The sequence below is a fragment of the Kogia breviceps genome, chromosome 5, assembly GCF_026419965.1.
Source record: "Kogia breviceps isolate mKogBre1 chromosome 5, mKogBre1 haplotype 1, whole genome shotgun sequence".
Taxonomy (NCBI): Eukaryota; Metazoa; Chordata; class Mammalia; order Artiodactyla; family Physeteridae; genus Kogia; species Kogia breviceps.
The window spans coordinates 145,387,987-145,408,911 of record NC_081314.1 but is presented as its reverse complement, the minus strand read 5'-3'; the positions used below and the strand labels follow the sequence as shown (position 1 = coordinate 145,408,911).

Here is a 20,925-nt window from a genome sequence, read left to right as displayed (position 1 = left end):
TGTTTTGTTTAGATTCTAGGGTCACAAAAATAGATGTGAAATTAAAATGTGCACAGCATTAGGGCAGCAACAGATACCCGGGGGATAGGGACTCTGACCCCATGGGCCCCTCCCTCCAGAGATGAACAGTGACCCACACGAGTCCCAGGGCCTGGACACACAGACTGGCCTTATTCCAGAGACTTCTATCTGGGCTCCTCCCTTCCTCACAACCCTTCCCACAGCTGCTAGCTTGCAGCCCTGCCTCAGGCCTGAGTGCTCTGTGCTCACAATACCTCCTTTCCAAGTGAATCATGGATTCCTCTCGTCAGAAACACCTCCTGGCACAGAAATTGTTTCAGTGAACCACACCTTGGCTCGATGCACCGACCTTCATGGCAATGCAAAGGTGGCTTTCCAAGCAACGCCAGGCTGCTGCCCGAAACAGTCCCACACTCACCTCCGATGTCCCCTGCCCTGCTCGGGCGCACCTCCAAGTTAGGGCTAGAGGGGCCCAACAGACATCAAAGGGTCACCTGCTCCCTGCAATTCAGGTCTGACCACAAAACTGTGTGTCGACTGAGTTTCTATAAAGCGGCGCTCATGAGGACACACCAAGGCTATTAGGAGAATCCTCCCGCGGATTCATCTGGAATGGATGTACACATGTACGCATGCATATGCACGTGCCACACCCGCACACCAGACACACATATGCACACCACCGTGTGCACGCACACACAGATACCTCCACATACACAGATATACACACACATACACAGACCACCGTGTGCACGCACACACAGATACCTCCACATAGTTACACACACATACACAGACCACCGTGTGCACGCACACACAGATACCTCCACATACACAGTTACACACACACATATACAGACCACCGTGTGCACGCACACACAGATACCTCCACATACACAGTTACACACACACATACACAGACCACCGTGTGCACGCACACACAGATACCTCCACATACACAGTTACACACACACATACACAGACCACCGTGTGCACGCACACACACATACCTCCACATACACAGTTACACACACACATATACAGACCACCGTGTGCACGCACACACAGATACCTCCACATACAGATACACACACACATATACAGACCACCGTGTGCACGCACACAGATACCTCCACATACACAGTTATACACACACATATACAGACCACCGTGTGCACGCACACAGATACCTCCACATACACAGTTACACACACACATATACAGACCACTGTGTGCACGCACACAGATACCTCCACATACACAGTTACACACACACATATACAGACCACCGTGTGCACGCACACAGATACCTCCACATACAGTTACACACACACATATACAGACCACCGTGTGCATGCACACAGATACCTCCACATACACAGATACACACACACATACACAGACCACCGTGTGCACACACACACGGATACCTCCACATACACAGTTACATACAGGAATATATCCCCCTCAAAATGAAACAGCGCTGCAGTGACTTTCTCCCAGTGTGTTCTCAAGTGTTCACGCGGTGCCCCCAAGCCCGGCCACGCCAGGTACGGAGCTGTCACTCACCTCTCCGTGTCAAAGTATGAGTCGATGTAGGGATGCGAGGCCCCGGCCACGGCGAAGTTGCTGCTTCCAGTGTCAACAAGTATCTGCAGCTTTAATTTTTAAGGGAAAAACAGAGAAACCATCAGGTTACTTGAATAAGGCAACACTCTTGACTACGTCTTTTAAAAATTAGGTACCATGAACAATGTATTACTTGGAAAAAACTAATATCGATTAGAAATATTTTTAAAAAGCTGTTGGAAAACTGAACCCTGAACACAGTGTGTCGTGAAGCTTGCGCGGGCGAGGTGGAATCAGTTTAGCCTCAGAGAGGCACCAAACCTTAAAAGAAGGTAAATTCAGTGGAATAAGTGGGAATTCCTTTTTCAGCTGCCGGCACTCGGTAACCAGGCGGAGCCCTTTCTCACCCTGGGCTCTTGGCCGGGTTTGTCACTTGGCTGGGGTAGCCTTCCTCCTGCCTTTCCAATCTCACTTGGAAATCCTCATGCACCCCCTCCTCTCCCTCCACCCATCCAGGACGCTTTCCCAGACTCTTGGCAGAGGGCATCCCTCATCTCTGCTGCACAGCACCTGGGAACACCTGTCAGAGGTACCACTTTTTTTTTTTTTTTTTGCGGTACGCGGGCCTCTCACTGCTGTGGACTCTCCCTTCGCGGAGCACAGGCTCCGGACGCACAGGCGCAGCGGCCACGGCTCACAGGCCCAGCCGCTCCGCGGCACGTGGGATCCTCCCGGACCGGGGCACGAACCCGCGTCCCCTGCATCGGCAGGCGCACTCCCAACCACTGCGCCACCAGGGAAGCCCTAGTCGTTTCTTTAATTCCAATTGTCACTACCTTAAATCAACCTCACCATTCTCATCTGTATTACTGCTATCATTTTTAACCTGATATTCTTATTTTAAAAATTTAAAATGTAGATTATTATAATTTAACTATATTACATATATATGCAAAAACGCCTGTATAACCCTCCCAGTCTCTTTTCCCATCTTCCTAATGAAACCACCATCCTGAGTTTGGTGTCCACCTTTCCCATTCATTTCTTCCCGGACCGGGGCACGAACCCGCGTCCCCTGCATCGGCGGGCGGACTCTCGACCGCTGCGCCACCAGGGAAGCCCTTTTTTTTTTTTTTTAGTTTTAATGAGTCAGCATTTACTCACAAATAAAAACGGAAGATCCTGGATTTTCCACTGGTGAGTTCTGGCGCGGTGTTCTCCCAAACCAAGATACACGAATTCCTCTTATTCCTCAAAGGTCCCTTTATGCCCCTTTCCAGTCAATCCCTCCTGTTTCTCAGGAGCAACCACTTTCTGAATCCTATTACCAGGGGTTGATTTCGGCGGTTCCTGGACATTATATAAATGGAATCACGGGGGGTCTTTGTCGGGGGGGCGAGAGGAAGGTCTGGCTTCCACTCAACATGTTTTGGGGCTTCTCACACTGAACAGAGAGACGATAAACGCCCCTTTATGCCTCGTAGCTTTAGGAAATGAATTCTCTTAATTCCGTTTACGAGCACAGTCACTAGAAAAGTTGCGGGGCCTCACTACAGAGCTGTGTGGATTGATTTCAGGCAGAACGCAATTAACAAATTATATCATCTCGCTCTCCATTCAAATATTTGATGTTCAACAGCCCAAGCTCCCAAGCCACAACTTGGGTTGGATTGGGTTTCACCTGAATTTCACATGAACATTCCAAGGGCACCAACTAAATCTGCAGGAGCCTGGATTTTACAGGAGGGGAGCTGGGGAGGCCCAGCATTCCTCACATGGACCACTGAGCAGTCAGTTAACAAGGACGAAGATCTGTCTGCAGGCCCCCGGGGCCGGGCCAGATAGTACCACCCGGCAGACTTCTCCCGTTCTTTCTGCTCCTAAACGCTCTAATTTTCAGTGGGCACTCACATCAGAATCTCTGCATGTTTTTTTAAAAAAAATCTCCTTAACTTCAATTCTTTTAAGAGATGGGTTTATCTCACTTACATCCAATTATACACATTTTCCTTAATCCTATCACTTCCTCTGTCACATTTTCTCTTTGAATCCTGCCATTTAGGATTTTTACGGATCTGTAGCAATAACTGATTAAATCCTTAGCCATTGGTGACTGATTCAACCTCCAACCCGTCTCCCCTCCCTGGAAATGAGGCTGAAAGTCCCAACTCTCTCCTCTCAGGGTTGGGTCCCCACCCTTCAGGGCTTTCCCAGAGCCAGCTGACTGACATTACACAGGTGTGGTTGGAAGGGACTTGCTATGAGAAACAAAAGACACTTGTATCACCCTTATCACCCAGGAAGTCCCAAGGGTTTCAGGAACCCTGAGCCAGGAACTGGGACAAAGACCAAATACATATTTCTTTGTGTGAACGTGTGTTTCTTCCCATAAATCACAAGATCACATACGGAATCAGAAAGCTCCGGAACCTCACCCATCCCCGGCATGAAGCTTGGGGTCCTGACGGCAGACATAGTGTCCAAGCTGACCTAATAATATATGTAACTCACATGGCCTGGCGTCCCCAGTGCCGTCTCCATGTCCTGCATTTAAAAGGTTCCTGAAGGCAAGATGAGCTTTTAAAGTTGCTTTGGTGAAAGTAGTAGAGAGATGAAGAAGAAAGGAAAAAAAAAACCCCAAAGCCCAGAATTCCAGGCTCACGGCATCACGAAAGCAGGCCGTTTTTTACAAGCCCTTCCTGGGTCTCACGGGCAAACACGCACCCAACAGCCCAGCAGGACGCCTGTGGAAAGGCCGGTCCACCTGGCAGCTGATTCCCAGGCTGGCATTCCACATCCACACACAACGCTCCTGCACAACCAGCCCCAGGACCGCTGTCCTGCGCACGACGGCCCCATCCATTCTCTGCAGACACTTCACTCCGCTCTCCTGGGTGTGGAATCCCCCCTACAGCCTCTGCATCGTCGCACATCAGAACCAAGTGCTCTTATCCACTCCCCTCCTCACGCCTGCCACGCTGCACATCATCCCTGCTCGCAGAGGCAGGCGACACGAAACAGAAAGTTACACCCAAACATAGACGGCATTGTTTTACACAGAAGACTCCTAACTGCCAGGCGTTTGGCACAGTCATTCTCCCCAGCTGTTGCAGCAGAAGCCAGCTTTCAAGAAAATTCAATGTGGAGTCACGGCGAGACCAAGCTGGTCAGCACCTCGGCTGCTCCTAGAGGATAAGATTTGAGGCGGGAGATGGCCCCGATAAATGAGGCAGCCACTAAGCCAGGTAAGGAATGGATTTCTAGAGAGCAGTAAATGCTCTGAGTTGGGCTTCAAGTAATGTTTCTGAGCTGCCGACACCTTTTTTTCTGTGCGATGACCTGGAAACGGACTTTTCTCACATTGACTTCTCGCCAGGGCCGTGAATTTCCCTTTGCAAGTCCTAGTCTCAACTGCAAAGGAAAAAAAAAAATACAGTCGCTTGCCCTGTAAATTTGCAGGATCCACCCTGAAACCACTGACCGGCAAAGGCTCAGGGCGCAGAATTCTTCTGGATGCTTCACCCCTCCTCCACTCCCTGCACGTGCCCTACTGCGTCCTTATCCCGGGAATTTCCAACATCATTTCCTGTCTCCTTGGGTTCAGCTCCAAGTACACACAACAGTCTAACCACAGAGCATGTCGTTCAGCCCCGTAAAGGGACACTGAAAATACATACAAAATCGGGATACGCTTTGCACTTTTGAAGCACAACTGAAAACGATTCAGAAGCGTGCAAGAAACATCATCTCTGCTTTACAAGAAATGCAGAAAGGCCGCCAAGAGATGGAAGTCCCCACTTCCTTCCCTACGCTAAGCAGCCTCCTGTAGAACCCACGTGCCATTTCTTCCAGAATTTAAGAACGCAGACAAAAGTCTGTCTCCACAGGGAGCGAGCGTCCTGTATCCTGATGGTCACCGGCTTTTCACTGCTCCCGTCTTTTTGCCAACCTCAGGGCTCTTTTATGGAAGAAGCGGGCCCGCACCGTGCATCGTTTTCACACTGGAGCCTGTCTTCTCCAGAGAACATCCAAGCACAGGGCACCGCCATGCGAGTGGGGCCCACGTGAGGTTCAGCAGCCTTTCTCCAGCCAGCACCTTGGACAGTGCCAGGGTGATTCAGGTGCTCGGTGAACAGCTGCTGAATAAATGAAAAAGTAGGGGACCCAGAGACTTCCACTGAATGGAGATCACCACATGTAAAACAGAGAGCTAGTGGGAAGCAGCCGCAGGGCACAGGGACATCAGCTCGGTGCTCTGTGACCACCTAGATAGGTGGGATAGGGAGGGTGGGAGGGAGACGCAGGAGGGAGGAGATATGGGGATATATGTATACGTATAGCTGATTCACTTTGTCATACAGCAGAAGCTAACACAACAATGTAAAGCAATGACACTCCAATAAAGACGTTAAAAATAAATAAATAAAAATAGGAAAAATGCACATTCCAGACAAACGGAATGTGATTATTGACTTATAAAAGCAACCTACATGGTGCACTGACCAATTCTACACAAAATGTGGAGAGGGCAAAAGATCTTAGATGACCTTTTCCAGAAGACAAGAAAGACAAGGTGTGAAAATCCCATTACTCTCTAAGTGAAGACTTTCTTCTTTGAAGGATGCTTCTTTGACGATATTCCCCCCAATTTTAGCAGCCCCACCCAAATTTGCAGAACGAAATTTTATAAAATAATCCTGAAACAAGGACAGCCATTATGCACAAGTTACTGCTGGGTGGGAACCGGACAGCTTTCGATGGTGGACAGATTCTTCTCCGTGTCAGGAGGGCGGTCCTGTCCTCACGTCACTGTGGCTCTTCATTTTGCTGGGCAGTGACAGAGCACACAAGGCCTGGGGGACCAAGACCAAGTCCTCCTCCTCCTCCTGTCCTGTCCCTCTGCTGCCTCATGTGGGAAGGGGGCGACCGACCCCTTTCACAGGAAGTCTATGAGGAGTAAATTCAGTCATACGAAGCGAGTAATAAATGCTAGTGCTGATCGCACACGCAACTTTCAGCAGGAGGTGGGGAGACAGGTCAGTCATCGGTGGCCATTGCCACAAACTCCATGACACTCCAAGGAACCTCTGGCCAGGGCCGGTTCTGTAGCGATTTGAAGCTAACAGATTCTCCAGGAAGATCCCTTTAGGGGACAGTCAGGACTCTATAGCACCATGCCCTGCTCTGCCTAGACAAAGCTTACTTGTTTTTTTGTTTGTTTGTTTTAAATTTATTTATTTATTATTTTTATTTTTGGCTGCATTGGTTCTTCGTTGCTGCACAGGCTTTCTCTAGTTGTGGCGAGCAGGGGCGACTCTTTGTTGCGGTGCGCTGGCTTCTCATTGAGGCGGCTTCTCTTGTCGCGGAGCATGGGCACGAGGGCTCAGTAGTTGTGGCGCACGGGCTTAGTTGCTCCGTGACACGTGGGACCTTCCCGGACCAGTGCTCGAACCCATGTCCCCTGCACTAGCAGGCGGATTCTTAACCACTGCGCCACCAGGGAAGCCGCTTACTTGTTTTTAAAATGGCACATCTTATGGGGTTTTATTTTCCTCCTTTTGTTTTGATGCAATTACGAGCCACCTCTCATGCTCTCTGCCAGCCAGCGGAGGTTAATTACAAACCACACACAGTGCTGTCTTTGAGACATCCTCCAAAAGGCCTTTCAGTGGCGGCCCTGATCCATTCCTCTCCTCTGACAGCCGTGCCCTGATTTTTGGCCCCCTCCCTTGTCCGATGCCTTTTACTGGCCTCTCATTTCTCCGAGGTGCACAGGTTTCCTCTCGGTGAGCTTGTAAGTTGCTTGAGGGCAAAGCCCTTTTTCTTAGTCTTTGGAACCATCTCCCTAATGACTACCTCTGATAGGAATTCGATAATCACCTGGTCCATAAGATAAGGAGGAAATACACAAGAACTCCACCTAGGAGTGGAAAGCCGATAAAGAAGGCAAGCCTGCCAAGAAGCTGGAGAGAATTCACCCGGCCAAACTCCTGATACAATTGTGCACATACTTTATTTAGCTTTTCTAGAATTGGCTAGAGTGCCTAACTTAACTTCCCAGTTCCTATATGATCACCCGAAGCTTCCTCTTAAATATCCAAGGCTAACCAGAGGCAGGAACAAGATGACGGGGTGGGGGGAGTTTGTCGGTGCCCGTCCACCTGGCGCCACACTCACTCCAGCTGCTGGGGCTTCCAGCATCCAGGGTGCGGTGTGGTTCCTCCCCAGCCCTGTCTGATTCCCAGTAAAGCCCTAGTCATACCTGCAAAAAAAAAAAAAAAAAGGAAGAAAAAAAAAGCCCTCCAGCATCCATGTCAGGCCTGAGGTGCCCGGGAAGGAATGCTCGCTGCCGGGCACAGCCCTGAACCCCAAATACACAGCTGACGGATGAAGCTTCCACGTCCCGATCCCCGGGCGGACGGCTCTGAGTGCGCCCTGCGCCACCTCCCGGATCCCCGGTAGCGCTGCCCTGAATTAGTCTCCTCCCTCCTGATTTGCTGCCCGGCCCCTACCAGTGCCTCCAGGTAGAGAGAACAGGGAAGGCTGACTCACACAAGCCTCGCCTCCTGTGCCCCAGAGAGACCAGACGTCTGTCGGAGGAGCTCCCCGCCCACAGGTTCACCACCCGTGGAAACCTCCAGACTGTGCACGGTTCCCACTGTCCGTTCTCAATTCTCGGCTAATGCACTGGGCAATAACCCCACAGAAAGCCGCCTGCTAATTTGCTGCAATAAGGAAAAAGGCGGCATTAAGGAGAAGAACGAGCTCCGAGTCTAGTTAGCGATGAGCAGCCGGAGATTTCTCAGATGTCGCTGCCTCTTTTTCAGCAGGTTAACAGATAGGAAAATGAGCAGATAATTTCAATAATGGCTCACTTAACACAACGATTCCTAATTACATTAGCAGCCCATCTGCCCAAGTCCGCCAGCAAGCAGAACGCACAGCAGCGGGGTCCTCTGTGGCCTGGCTCCGCAGGACTGTCGGCACACAGTTGCGACATGGGACTGTAGGGGCCGATCTTGTTAATCAGGTTCTCTTGCGGCTTCAAGTCTGGAAATGAATCTCATTTACCTAAACACGCCTTGTTGAAGGAAGCAAGAATAATTGCCACGCGCCATTTCTCCACGTTCTAAAATTAAGGTTTTTATAGAGAAGGAAAAAAAATCATTTTCGAAGGGCTCCACTTAACACAAACAGATGTTACCGAAGTTAGCTACGAGGGGCCTGATTATACAATCTATTCAGGCTCTGTGTGTGCACGTGTGTGTGTGTGTGTGTGTGTGTGTGTGTGTGTGTGCGCGCGCGCGCACGTGCTTTCCTCTCGCAGATGGGGCTCTTGCTGGAAAAACACAGCCCAGAGACCTGCGGACGGCTTTTCCCTGGCTCCTGGGAAACCTCAACTGCCAAAAGGATGCTGGGGAGGAGGAGGGACACCATCTTGGCTGTCTGATCTGAACGTGGTGGCAGTTTTCCACTGAACGCTTCGGGCTTGGCAGGTTGAGGCCGGCTGCAGAGGCTGTGGGCTGTACGAAGGTTAAGTGTGGCGGTCCTTGTTCTAGGAAACTAAAAGTCACCCCGAAATCAGAATCCTTCTGGACACGGGAGCTGCCACTACCTCTGCAGCTGAAACCTGTCACGGGGGTGACGGGACAGTTACTGGAGGGAGGGGCTGCCCTGTGATTGAATTTTCTAACTTTTCAAACAACCCATCCCCGTTAGGACGAGTGGAAAGGATGGATTTCCAAGGTGGAGGGGGAGGAGATTTTATCACACACCATAGCTGACGTCCTTAAAATGTGCTGCCACTATGTCCATTCATGGGATGCTGGTTTCAAGTTCACTTTCTACCTGTGGTCCCAGGATACATACACCCTGCACTTTCTCTAAAGCAGAGTAGCATGAAAAATATCAGCTTTAGAGTCTGTTAGACCTGGATGTGAACCCTGGCTTAGCCTCCTGTGAAGGAAAAATATCACCTGCCATCTCAGTAAACAAAGGATGTTGCAGCCATCGAGCCATCACATTACAGCCTGCTTGACGGTGAGCCCTGAGGAAGCTCAGGATGAGAAAGCACAGGGTACCGGCCCCAGGGAGCTGAGGTGCCCAGCAAAGGAATGATTTCAGTGAACCCAGACTCTCGCCTCTTCCCATACACAGAAAAGCGCTAAATCCGTTAAGTTGCGATGTCTGGTTTTCTTTAATTAACGATAATATTTTGCTGCTCTGACTAGCTGGTCTTTGCTGCAAAAACTCCTGTAATACTCCGGCTCCCCACCTGCCTCTTCAGAGCAGTTCCTCAGAGCGATCTGAGATGCTGTGTCCCGGGCTCAGGTCCTCAGTTCTGTCCGCCAAATAAAACAAAACTCTCCACTTTTATGTTATGCTTTATTTTGTTGCAGTTGACACTCCTATTGGCCGTGGAACCTTAAGTAAACTAGTATCTCTGAGCCTCGGTGTCCTCACCTGTAAGGTAAGATGATAGATACAGTGTTGCTCTGAGGGGCACATGAGACGCCCCTCGTGTGTGTGTGACACACCCAGAACAGGGCCCGGCGCATCGGGCTGTTTCCGTCTCTCGGAGAGGGGCGGTGTGACTTGTTTTCCTCTGGCTACAGGGCTGACTTCTCAGACACACCCCCGTGCCAGGCCACACACGCATCCAACTCCCCAGCAGACTTTCACGCCAGGTCTCCGCGCTGCAGCTGGTGTGGACGCAGCCCAGAAGTAACGTGCATAAGCTCCAGAACCGGCACCCCTGTGTGTTTAGCAGCCTTTCCCCACGCACCGTGGCCGGTCCTGCCACAGGTGACGCTGAGACGGACGTGACCACGCACTGAAACATTTGGGGGGGCCCTGTGTCGGCAGCACCTGCACTTGGCCGGAACTAGGCAGAGACCCATCGGGGCGGGGGGGGGGGAAACGCTCTAATCCCAAAGCCAGGAATGCAGTTTTCACTCACTCTGTCTTTTCCTCCCCACCATGGAGTCAGTACGTCCTATCTATTCTACTTCCAGAATGTTTCTAAAACTGTTCATGTTCCTCTCTCCCCTTCCACCTCCCTGGCTCACCCCAGTGTCTCTGTGTCGCTGGCTCTAAGCATAGTGCCTGGCACACAGTAAGTGCTCAATAAAGCTTTTGCTGAACGAATGAATGGTGCCCAAACATCACCGAGGGCACCCTGTCACAAGAGACTTCAGTCCAGTTACTTTCTGCTCTCTCCGGCCTGGGTTTTCTCAGGGTCCAAGCCCTCCCTGGGTTTTAGTGAGTTCCAGGGTCTCCCGGTCGCAGCGACTCCTGGGTTCTGAGGACAAGTTTTAACAGGGGTGTAGCAACAGCATTAGCGGACACCTGAGAAAGAAAACAACGCTCTAAGGCCCCTGCCCTAACGAAGCTGCACCTGTGGGCCTCCATCGCTGGGTCTCATCCTTACACGTGAGAGTTGACCCTGGGTTTGTTTCCCTTAATATTCCGAGGCTCCAGCCATCCGTTCAGGCTGCTGAGAATCAGAGACAACATCTGCACTCAAGTCCAAGGGTGTGATCACGCAGCCAGGGCCAGAACGCGGAGCCACTTCACCTCTGGGCCCAGAGCTCACAGAGCAGCTGCCATCACACCTGAAGAAGGTACTTGGTTGTCTGCCGAGGGCTACGCGTGGCAGCACAGTCTCCCGGGATCACGGACCACAAGGGGAGCTGCTCTAAGCGGGCTCGCGTCCACCAAGCTTCTGGAAGTAAGAGCTGGAAGCCAGAAAGTACCTCGATGTTTGCAAGGGGCAATTCGGAGACAGGTAGGCTGGATGCTTCCACCTGCTTGGCCAGCCCCTCCCTCTTTGCAGGCAAACTCGGCAGCGGGCTAGGGAGGCGAGAAAGAACACAAGGGGTGCCCTTTCGATGGAGGATGTCAGGGCCCCAGGGACCTCCCTGGGCTGCGGAGTTCCCCTCAGCCTCTGAGCTCACACGGTCCGCCTGCTGGCAGGATGCAATCCCACCGACTGAAGAATGAAAGCGGACATTTAAACAGACACGGATGAGAGTCACAAGGCTGGATGGACCTCATCCACTGATGCCAATAAACATGATCCTTTTTCCCACAGAAAGGAAAATTCACGCCGAACTGCTTCTCAGAAAGCACTGTGAAAAAGGACAAAAGCAGGTCTGTCTCCTTATTTTGGTGATTGTGGGGGGAAGGGCTAAATAGGGAAAGTGCTATTAACAGAGGGCAAGTCCGCCTTTTCTTCCCCAAAGAGATGACTACAGCCGCTCTCTCCAAAACCCCTTACACATTTCCAGGGATTTTAGGAGACGTCATTCTGTCTAAAAATCGGTTCTTCCTGCACATTTTTCAAAAGTGTTTAAACAGATTCTCAACAAAGGCGTAATGTCTTAACCCTCAAGGCATTTCTGGAGTTTCACTAAATTTTCCCTTTTGCTCAAGAGTTGATAACTTTGATCGGAAAGCCATTTCAGATCTGAACTTGCAGAAATAAAGACATGGGATTAACTTCATCCTGGCTCCCAACATTCAAATATTGTTACATTTTCAGTAAACGTGAAAAAAAATAAAGCATACATACTCACTGCAGCAACGGGCAAGATTTTCAAGTTACTATTACTATAAAACGGTTACTCCTCACTATTATTCTAGGTATCAAGATTCATTTCGTAAATTGTAGTAAAATACACAAAACATGAAATTTAGCATCTTAACCACTTTTAAGTGTACAGTTCAGCAGAGTTAAGACATTCACATCGTCGTACAACCGTCACCACCACCATCCATCTCCAGAATTTTGCGTCATCTCCAACAGAAACTCTGTACCCACCAGGGACCTTCCTGATGGTCCAGTGGTTAAGATTCCGCGCTTCCACTGCAGGGGGCCTGGGTTCGATCCCTGGTCGGGAAACTAAGATCCCGCATCCCACGCGGTGCAGCCAAAAATAGATAAATAAAATCTAAAGAAAAAAAGAAACTCTGTACCCACTAAACAACTAACTCTCTATACCAGCCGCTGGCAACCACCATTCAACTTTCTGTCTCTATAGATTTGACTCCTCTACGGACCTCATGTAACTGGAATCCAGTATTTGTCCTGGCTTATTTCACTTTGCAAAATGTCCTCAAGTTTCATTCATGTTGTAGCAGGTACCAGAATTTCCTTCCCTTCTAAGGTTGAATAACATTCCGTTGTATGTATATTCCACTTTTTGGGGGGGTCCATTTATCCATCAACGGACACTTGGGATGCTTCCAACTTTGGCTACTGTAAATAATGCTGTTATGAATGTAGGTGTACAAATATCTCTTCGGAATCCTGTTTCAGTTTTCTTGGGAAGATTCATTTCTTTTCAGTGAATAGTTATTGAGTGGTGACCACATGTCAGGGCCATGGAGACAGAAGATATGGGCCCCTTACGGAATTTATCACCTAACGTTCAGACCCAAGACCAGCCTTCTCTTCTGTAATGGGTTTCAGTCTCTGTTGAATTGGCTATAGGACTGGTGAGGAATAAAGCACAAATAACTGTAGTTGACTTATTTCAGGTTTTTCCACTGAATTAGAAGTTTAATTTCTAAGCCCTTTCTCACTCCAATCAACACTCTTAAAGAAAAAAAAAACTCCCCCTGCTTTTGATCTTTATCAAGGTACTATAATCGATTTCAACACTGTGTAAAACACAAAAGAATTAGGAAAGTAAATTTCCTAATAGGGAAATGGACTGCCAATCCTATTATTTTGCATTTGAGCATACAAATGACTGCATCATAACTGCACTGAATCTGAAACTGACCTGGCCAAATAGCTTTTCGAGGTTAGCCTCTCGGAGTTTGTTTGAAATGAACTCCATGTACGCGTAGTGAAAATACACGTACAATGCTATCATTAAGTGCTTTGAAAGCAGAAATTGTGATTGAAGTCCTAAGTATCACAAGGGTGCAAACACCTTCTAGCAGCAGTGATGACTGTACATGGGTATGTTAACCGTAATGATTGATAATCTAAGATTCCTCATATGCATCTCTGTGTGAAATGCTGTGACCTGGCCTTTAGGGCAACATCTTCTTAAAATCTCAAATGGTATCTCCATTTTACAGAACCTCTTTGCATGCTGATCTGATGGGCCCAAACTTGGAATGTATAACACAAAAATGCCATTGTTTTCAGATTTGCTACCCTTCGCTAATTTCAGTCCAGCCATTTAAGAAACAGACATTTCTATGTGCTTCCTAAAAGGTTTTGGTTTTTTCTTCTTATTAAACCCATGAGGGAAAAAAATATTTTAATAGGCATATGGCGATCAAAGATATCATTCTCTTCTGGAAAGATTTTTTAAAGCCCTTCCAAGTAAATTCCTCTCAGGAAAGACATTAAATCTCCACATTATTTATGGTGTCCAGATATTTTGAAAGAATGTTTAGCCCAGAAGAGAAATGACGGACGCATCCCTCTTTTGCGTCTGTGCCAGCAAATACAGATGTTTTCCTAATTAGGGTATAGAACAGCCATACGGAAACCTTCCAGAACATTTTAGAGATGGGAGAAACTAAGACCTAGCGAAAAGAAAAAAACTGCAACGTATTAACCTTGGCAAAATCTCCAACACACATGTGACTGCTCTGGGGTATCATCATCAAATATGGCAGATGCTGCACAAGTAGAGACAGATCCACTGCTTCCTAATTCCAGCCTTTTCCACGGACAGCGGACCCACACCCCGTTGACCACGCAGGACAATACACCCCCAACTCCCTCATCTCTCCTCCACATCGTCAGTGTTTCCCTCCTCGACCAGGACCACACCCACCTTATAAGCAGGTTGTGACATTTCCCATCTTAAGAAAGACGACACCGAACTTTGTTCACCCCACACCTTCCTCCCACCTCGGCCCCATCTCTCTGCACTCCTTTTACAATAAAGCCCCTGAAAGAGTTGACGGCGAATCCTCTCCTCCTATTCCCACTGGAAGCCACCACCCGGTGGGAACAGCTCCGCCCTACATCAGCCAGGATCCTCACGTTGCCTAAGTCAACCCTTAAAGCCCCCTCCCTGGGGCCGCTGGAGGATTTGTCACTGATCACGATGACGCTGCTTCCCTTGGCTTCCAGACACACCCTCTTCTCGTCTCCTCCCATCTCTGCGGCCTCTCAGGGCCCTGGCAAGCCCCTCTTCCCCTCCCCAGCCTCTAAGTTTTGGGGTGTCTCAGTCCCCATCCTTGGAGCCCACCTCCTCTGTCTAGACCCACCCCACGGGGAATGCATCCAATCTCAAGACGGTACACATCTCCTCTGCCCAAGCGACTCTCAAATTTAGGTCTCCATCTGGAACCTCTTGCTTGAACTCCAGATGCAGATCCAGCTGCTCCTGGACCACTCACCTTGGATGTTACAAAAGGCATCTCAATTTGGCTTTTCCAAAACTAAACTCCTAATGTACCTAGTAAACCATGTCACGCTCATCCACAACAATCCCAGCCCCCGCTTTTCTCTGACCCTCTCTCCTACAACCCGCTGGAAGCTCCTTGGGGTTCCTCCTAACACAGGCACACACTCTTCCCAAGAAGGGCCTTTGCACTGGCTGTTCCTCCTGCCGGCAACACCCCTCCCCCACGTACCTCACTCCCTCTTTCTTCAGGTCTCAGCTCCCACGTCAAAGGTGCCTTCCCCAGCTATCTTACATAAATGAGTCACACTCTCAGCGTGACTTTGCCCATGTTTTAATATTTTTCATAGCCTCTACCCCCATCCAAATACAGCACATTTACTGGATTTGTCTGTCTTTCCTCACTAAATGGTAAGATGCGAAGCGGCAGGATTTCTGGTTACCACGTCTCACTGCTGCAGCCTCTGTGCCTAGAAGAGGGTCAGGCAAGTATTCAGTGCACATCAAATATTTATGGAATGTGTTTAGTCGCTTGTGAATTCTAGTAACCGCCGTAACAAAACAACAACCAAACTCAGTCACTAGATGAGATATTACAAAACACAAAAATTGAAGAACTGAAATGAACCTTAGGGGGTCATTGTTTTGTCCACTGGAATCACTCCAGGAATTAAAAAAGCATACGGAATCTCCAATCCAGAGAAGGAAGGCTGGAGTTCATGCACTTAACAGAATGACTAGTAACCAGCCAGGTATGGGGACCACCGATGTGGTCCAGCCTCCCCGTAACGCGGCGCTGCTGTCTAGAACCACCCCGACAGGTGGTCAGGTTTCTGCCGGACGCCTCAGAGATGGCAAGCTCATTACCTGATGCCCCAAACTTGTCACAGGTTCAGGGTATTCATTTTGGAATGCTCTTCCTTGCTCAGTTTAATTCAGCAAATATTTTTTTAAGGCCCTACCCTGTGCCAGGCATGACACTCCATCCTGGGATGACGGGGTAGCAAGAGGAACTCGGGGCCTGTCCTCAGGGAGTTTTCAGTCAGCTAAATGGTTCACGGTCCCCACTGCTTCCCAGGAGACCTCGCCTGCCCTCTGCAGCAGCGCCCTCTTCCATGAAGCAGCCTGTTGGATATCTGAAGTGCAGTGCAGTGTGCCCTACATAGAGCCCGTGGCATCCCTCCTCTGGGATGGTGGGTGGGCAGGAGGTATATCTCCCTGGAATCCTCCAAGCCTTGGTCATATGACCTGACTCCCTGCCCCTTCCCCACCATGGTAGCTCCTCTGGGACCCGCTAAAAGTTAATATCCAGCCTCCATACGAACTTCCAACGATCCACTAATCAATCACCTAATGATCAATTTCCATACATGTCAACTCAGCATTACCCACGCCGTGATACACACAACAAACACCGAATTGCAGTCACACCTGCCCACTTAGCACAAAGACCTGTGAAAATAATTCATCGTAAAACTTGCATTACACGATTTCACAGTTCCCTAATACATCAAAAACTATAGAAAAGCCGACTTCGGACAAAGGTGGGATGTGAACTTGATAAAGATTTTTTTTAGAGCTCCAATTCACCCTGCTCTGTCCAATCAAGGCCTCTGACTGTTAGAAGCCAACTGAAGTTTTAAAACAATCAAGTTTTAATCCTTGACCACAATCCTAAAAAAGGCTGGGCTTGCAAGTTTGGAAAATATAGATTAGTGTCTGAAACTGCCAAAATCACCTCAAACTTTATCTCCTCCACGGACAAAACAGATTTCCTGCAGAAATGAGTGTGAGTGCAGACTTTGGAAAGAAAGTTCCCCACGCCATTTCCTGGACTCTGATTTATAAGAAGAGCCTCGCAGCCTTACCACCGAGTATTAATATGTGCCTAATGAGTGCGCCCGCCACACCTCTTGGTTTCTGGACAAAAGGGAGATTTGAGCTGCTCAGTCTTAAATCTTCTCTCCCTGGAGGAGGCTGCCAGGTTTGGAGATCAATGAACTGCCCAGATGGAGATGAGACCATAAGAGTCACGGCTGAAAGCCTCAGATGCTTAAGTGCCAGGTTTTGTACAAAACATCCCAATCCTTTCGGTTTCAAGTGCTCAGAAGGGCAGGCAGCGAGATGGTCTTAGCCTTTGGATAAGTGGCTATAAAAGAAGCCACAATTTTCTGATTCACCCGAATGTCACGATTTTGCCCCGAGCGGATGCGTCTTGGTTTGTGAAAAACAAATAAACTTAACTCTACGAAATGTGTTTCTCGTAGGTCTACCTTCAGTGCAAAAGAGAGCTGAAGAGCGCCCGGCAGGCGTTCAGTGTGTTTCTGTCATATTAACATTCATTTACTGAAGAACAAAAGACTTAATAGCACAAGTATTTTTTATGGTCCAGATGGGATCTTACAGCATAGGGACGATTCTAGCCCGGAAGGTCCTCCTCTCCTCATTCCTGCCAACATAAAATGATCCGAGATGTTGGGATGGGAAGGGTGGGGGGGGCCTGGGACGCTGGAAACCTGTGGAATCTGAGTGAGGGCTCGGGGCCCAGAGCTGGAACGGCCGTCTGCATTCGGCCCCCATCAGGAGCTGCACACAAGCAGGAGCTGTTAGTTTGCTGGCACGGCCAGTACAAAACACTACCGGCTTGGACGCTGGAACAACGGACGTTCACCTTCCCACAGTCCTGGGGGCTGGAAGTCCAAGACCAAGGTGTCAGCAGGGCTGGTTTCTCCTGCAGCCCCTCGCCTGGGCTTGCAGACGTCAGCCCGCTTGCTGCCCCTTCATGAGCTCATCCCTCTCCGCACGGGCTCCCAGTGTCGCTCTGCGTACCCCCATCTCTTCTTTTTGTTTTTGTCTTTTTTTTTTTGCGGTATGCGGGCCTCTCACTGTCGTGGCCTCTCCCGCTGCGGAGCACAGGCTCCGGACGCACAGGCTCAGCGGCCACGGCTCACGGGCTTAGTTGCTCCGCGGCATGTGGGATCTTCCCGGACCGGGGCACGAACCCGTGTCTCCTGCATCGGCAGGCGGATTCTCAACCACTGCGCCACCAGGGAAGCCCCATCTCTTCTTTTTGAAAGGACACCAGTCAGATGGGATTAGGGCCACCCTAACAGCCTCATTTTAATGTACTCTTCGGAGGCCCTGTATCTCCAAATGCAGTCACATACTGGGGGTCAGGGCTTCAACGTATGGATATTGGGGACACAGTTCAGCTCATAACAGGGGCCAGGGCAGCACAGGGCGGGGATGAGGCCCCGAGACCCCTGCAGACCACACAGTTTCGATCCAAGGCCCTGCGGGCACGGGAACACTACGTCCAAATCCAGCGGAGGAGGAGATGGCGGTGAAGACGGATCGGACACTTGGCCAAGTGTGTGCAGCTCAGTCTATTCAAGCAAACTGTGCAAACCACATAAACCGAGGCCTGGATATAAAGGCTCAACAGATTAGGACAGGCTCACAAACACGTGTCACTCTCACCGTCAACACCACCAGCTGCCCTGATGTCCTCGCCACCAGAGCCCAGCAGGAGAGGGGATACTGATCCAGGCTCCGGGGGAGGAGGCTGGAAGCAGGGCCCTCGTGGAGTGGGGGGCAGGGGCGAGGGTCAGCACGGGCCTGCACGGGACCCAACGGCAGCCATGGGAACCTTCCCATCCCGGCTTGAAGGGCAGGCCGGGAGCCCAATCCCAAGCCAGAAGAGAAGGGAGCTTGGGCGGTCCAGTTACGGAAGCTGGTCACCCTGATGGAGGACAGAAGGGCCGTCCCAGGAAAACTCCCTACTCCTCGAGTCTCTGGGCGATGCCGCTTTCATCCGGGCACCCAGATCAGAGGCCTCCCGCTGTGCGCTCGGCAGGGCCTCCACCACCCACAGAGGCGTCTCCAGCACCTTGCTCCCCACCGGCCTCCTCTGGCCTCCTCCTCTCTCTGCTTTCCACTGGAAGCCAACCCACCTCCCCCACGACACACACAGGCGGCCAAAGAGGGGCAGCCGCCACCTTGACCTCTGAGACTGTCTCGCGGGCACTGCTAAAACTTAAGCGGTGTAACTCCTACAGGCTAGTTGGAAAGAGGGGTAAGTATGCACACACAGGCACCGCCTGGCAACCACCGCTGGGAGTTGATATTCATGGTTTAGATAAAGCTTTCAATTGTCTAATTCTATTCTGGGACTGCTCTGGCGGAGGAGCTTATTAAAGAAGGCAGCCGGTCCATTCCCCAGAAGGCCAAGTGTCAGGGACAGACAGGCAAGTGAACAAATGAAAGGCTATTTTCTAAGCATCTGTGCTTTTCCAAGAACTAGCGTGAGGAGCAGACACACTGGCTCAGCTCGGCAATGGGCAGCTTCTCTTGGATCGGCCAGGGTCCGCCGTCCCTTACAAGGCTCCTGAATTCTCACAGACCAGTAAGATTTCTGGATAAACTGCCCCATCAAGGAAGAGATATCTATCTGAGTATTCAACCCCTGTGTGTGTGTCTATCCGTAGCTTAGGTGCTAAGAGGCAGCTTGGCGAAGTGGTTCAGAGCACAGGGTCTGGGACCAGCTCACTCATTTTGAAACCCTGGCTCTGGCCTCACGCAGTGTGTTGCCCCAACACTGTGACCGCCTGCGCCTCTGCTTACTCATCTGTAAAATGGGGACAGTGGATGGTAACCCTTCATCCTCCCGAATGTCCATAAGTAGCTCCAGCAAACCAACCATAAGGTACAACTTATCTCTAGGTTGTTATTTTTCTTTAACGCTGAAATTCTCTGGAAGATTTTTACCCAGGCAGAAAATTCAGTTTCCAGGTCAAGGGTTCAAAAATATTTTTATAGGTAGCAAACTTATATCATTTTTGGTAGTAGAAACCAAATCATGATGGAGACATTTAAAGATATCATCTTCGAAAGACTCTCTATAGCAGAAGTTTCTGTTGAAAAGTCGTTTCCAGCTCAGGGTTAATCCCTGGTGGCGCAGTGGTTGGGAGTCCACCTGCCGATGCAGGGGACGCGGGTTCGTGCCCCGGTCTGGGAAGATCCCACGTGCTGCGGAGCGGCTGGGCCCGTGAGCCGTGGCCACTGAGCCTGCGCATCCGGAGGCCACGACAGTGAGAGGCCCGCATACCGCAAAAAAAAATAAAAATAAAAATAAAAAATCCATCCCTGGTCCAGGAAGATCTCACATGCCCCGGAGCAACTAAGTCTGTGCGCCACAACTACTGAGCCTGCGCTCTAGAGCCCACAAGCCACAACTGCTGAGCCTGCGGTCCACAACAACTGAAGCCCGTGCGCCTAGAGCCCGAGCTCTGCAACAAGAGAAGCCACCACAGTGAGAAGTCCTCACACAGCAATGAAGAGTAGCCCCTGCTCGCCTCAACTAGAGAAAGCCCACTTGCAGCAATGGAGACCCCACACAGCCAAAAAAAAGAAGAAGAATAAACAAAATAAAATTTTAAAAATATTTTTAAAAAGAAAATAAAAATATCACCTTAAAGGACATGTTTTAGTTATATCTGTTATTTTTTTTCAATACTTATGAAGTAGCATGCTGCTGACGGCCACTTATAGTTGCAATAAAAGTCAGCAAATCTGGAACTGTGGCTTTCTGGGAAATAAAGGCACGTAACTCATCTCCAGAGGTCTTGTCTTTAAAAACAAACCAGACCGATGATATGCTGAAGCCTGAAAACTACGGCAGCCTCTGTAAGAAGAGGAGTGTGTGTGCGGGAACAGAGGCTGTGCTCATATGGCTGCAGAACCTGCTCAACGTTGGAGACTTCTGCCCTGGACAATCTCGAGAGAGAGGCACCTGCGTGCGCTGGATCCAGTTTCTTAGATGCACTCTGGCCTCTCTTTTCTGCACCTTGCTGTCCTCACTTGAAGCTTTTAAAGAGCATCTTCGTTTCTTTGCGGCCGCCTCACGTTCCATGGGACAGATGTGCCATGGTTCACACGCCCAGTCCCCTGCCCATGA

The 20,925-nt window shown here is 49.9% G+C and overlaps 1 protein-coding gene across 2 annotated transcripts in view; it reads right to left on the bottom strand.

Annotated features, from left to right (window-relative positions):
• The window catches only part of BACE2 (beta-secretase 2), an 87,999-nt gene that overhangs the window by 52,195 nt on the left and 14,879 nt on the right, over nt 1-20,925 (bottom strand). For both annotated transcript variants that reach the window (XM_059064708.2, XM_067035146.1), the window contains exon 2: nt 1,591-1,679. In XM_059064708.2, the coding sequence (XP_058920691.1) occupies nt 1,591-1,679 (89 nt within the window). The remainder of the gene's footprint in view (nt 1-1,590; nt 1,680-20,925) is intronic.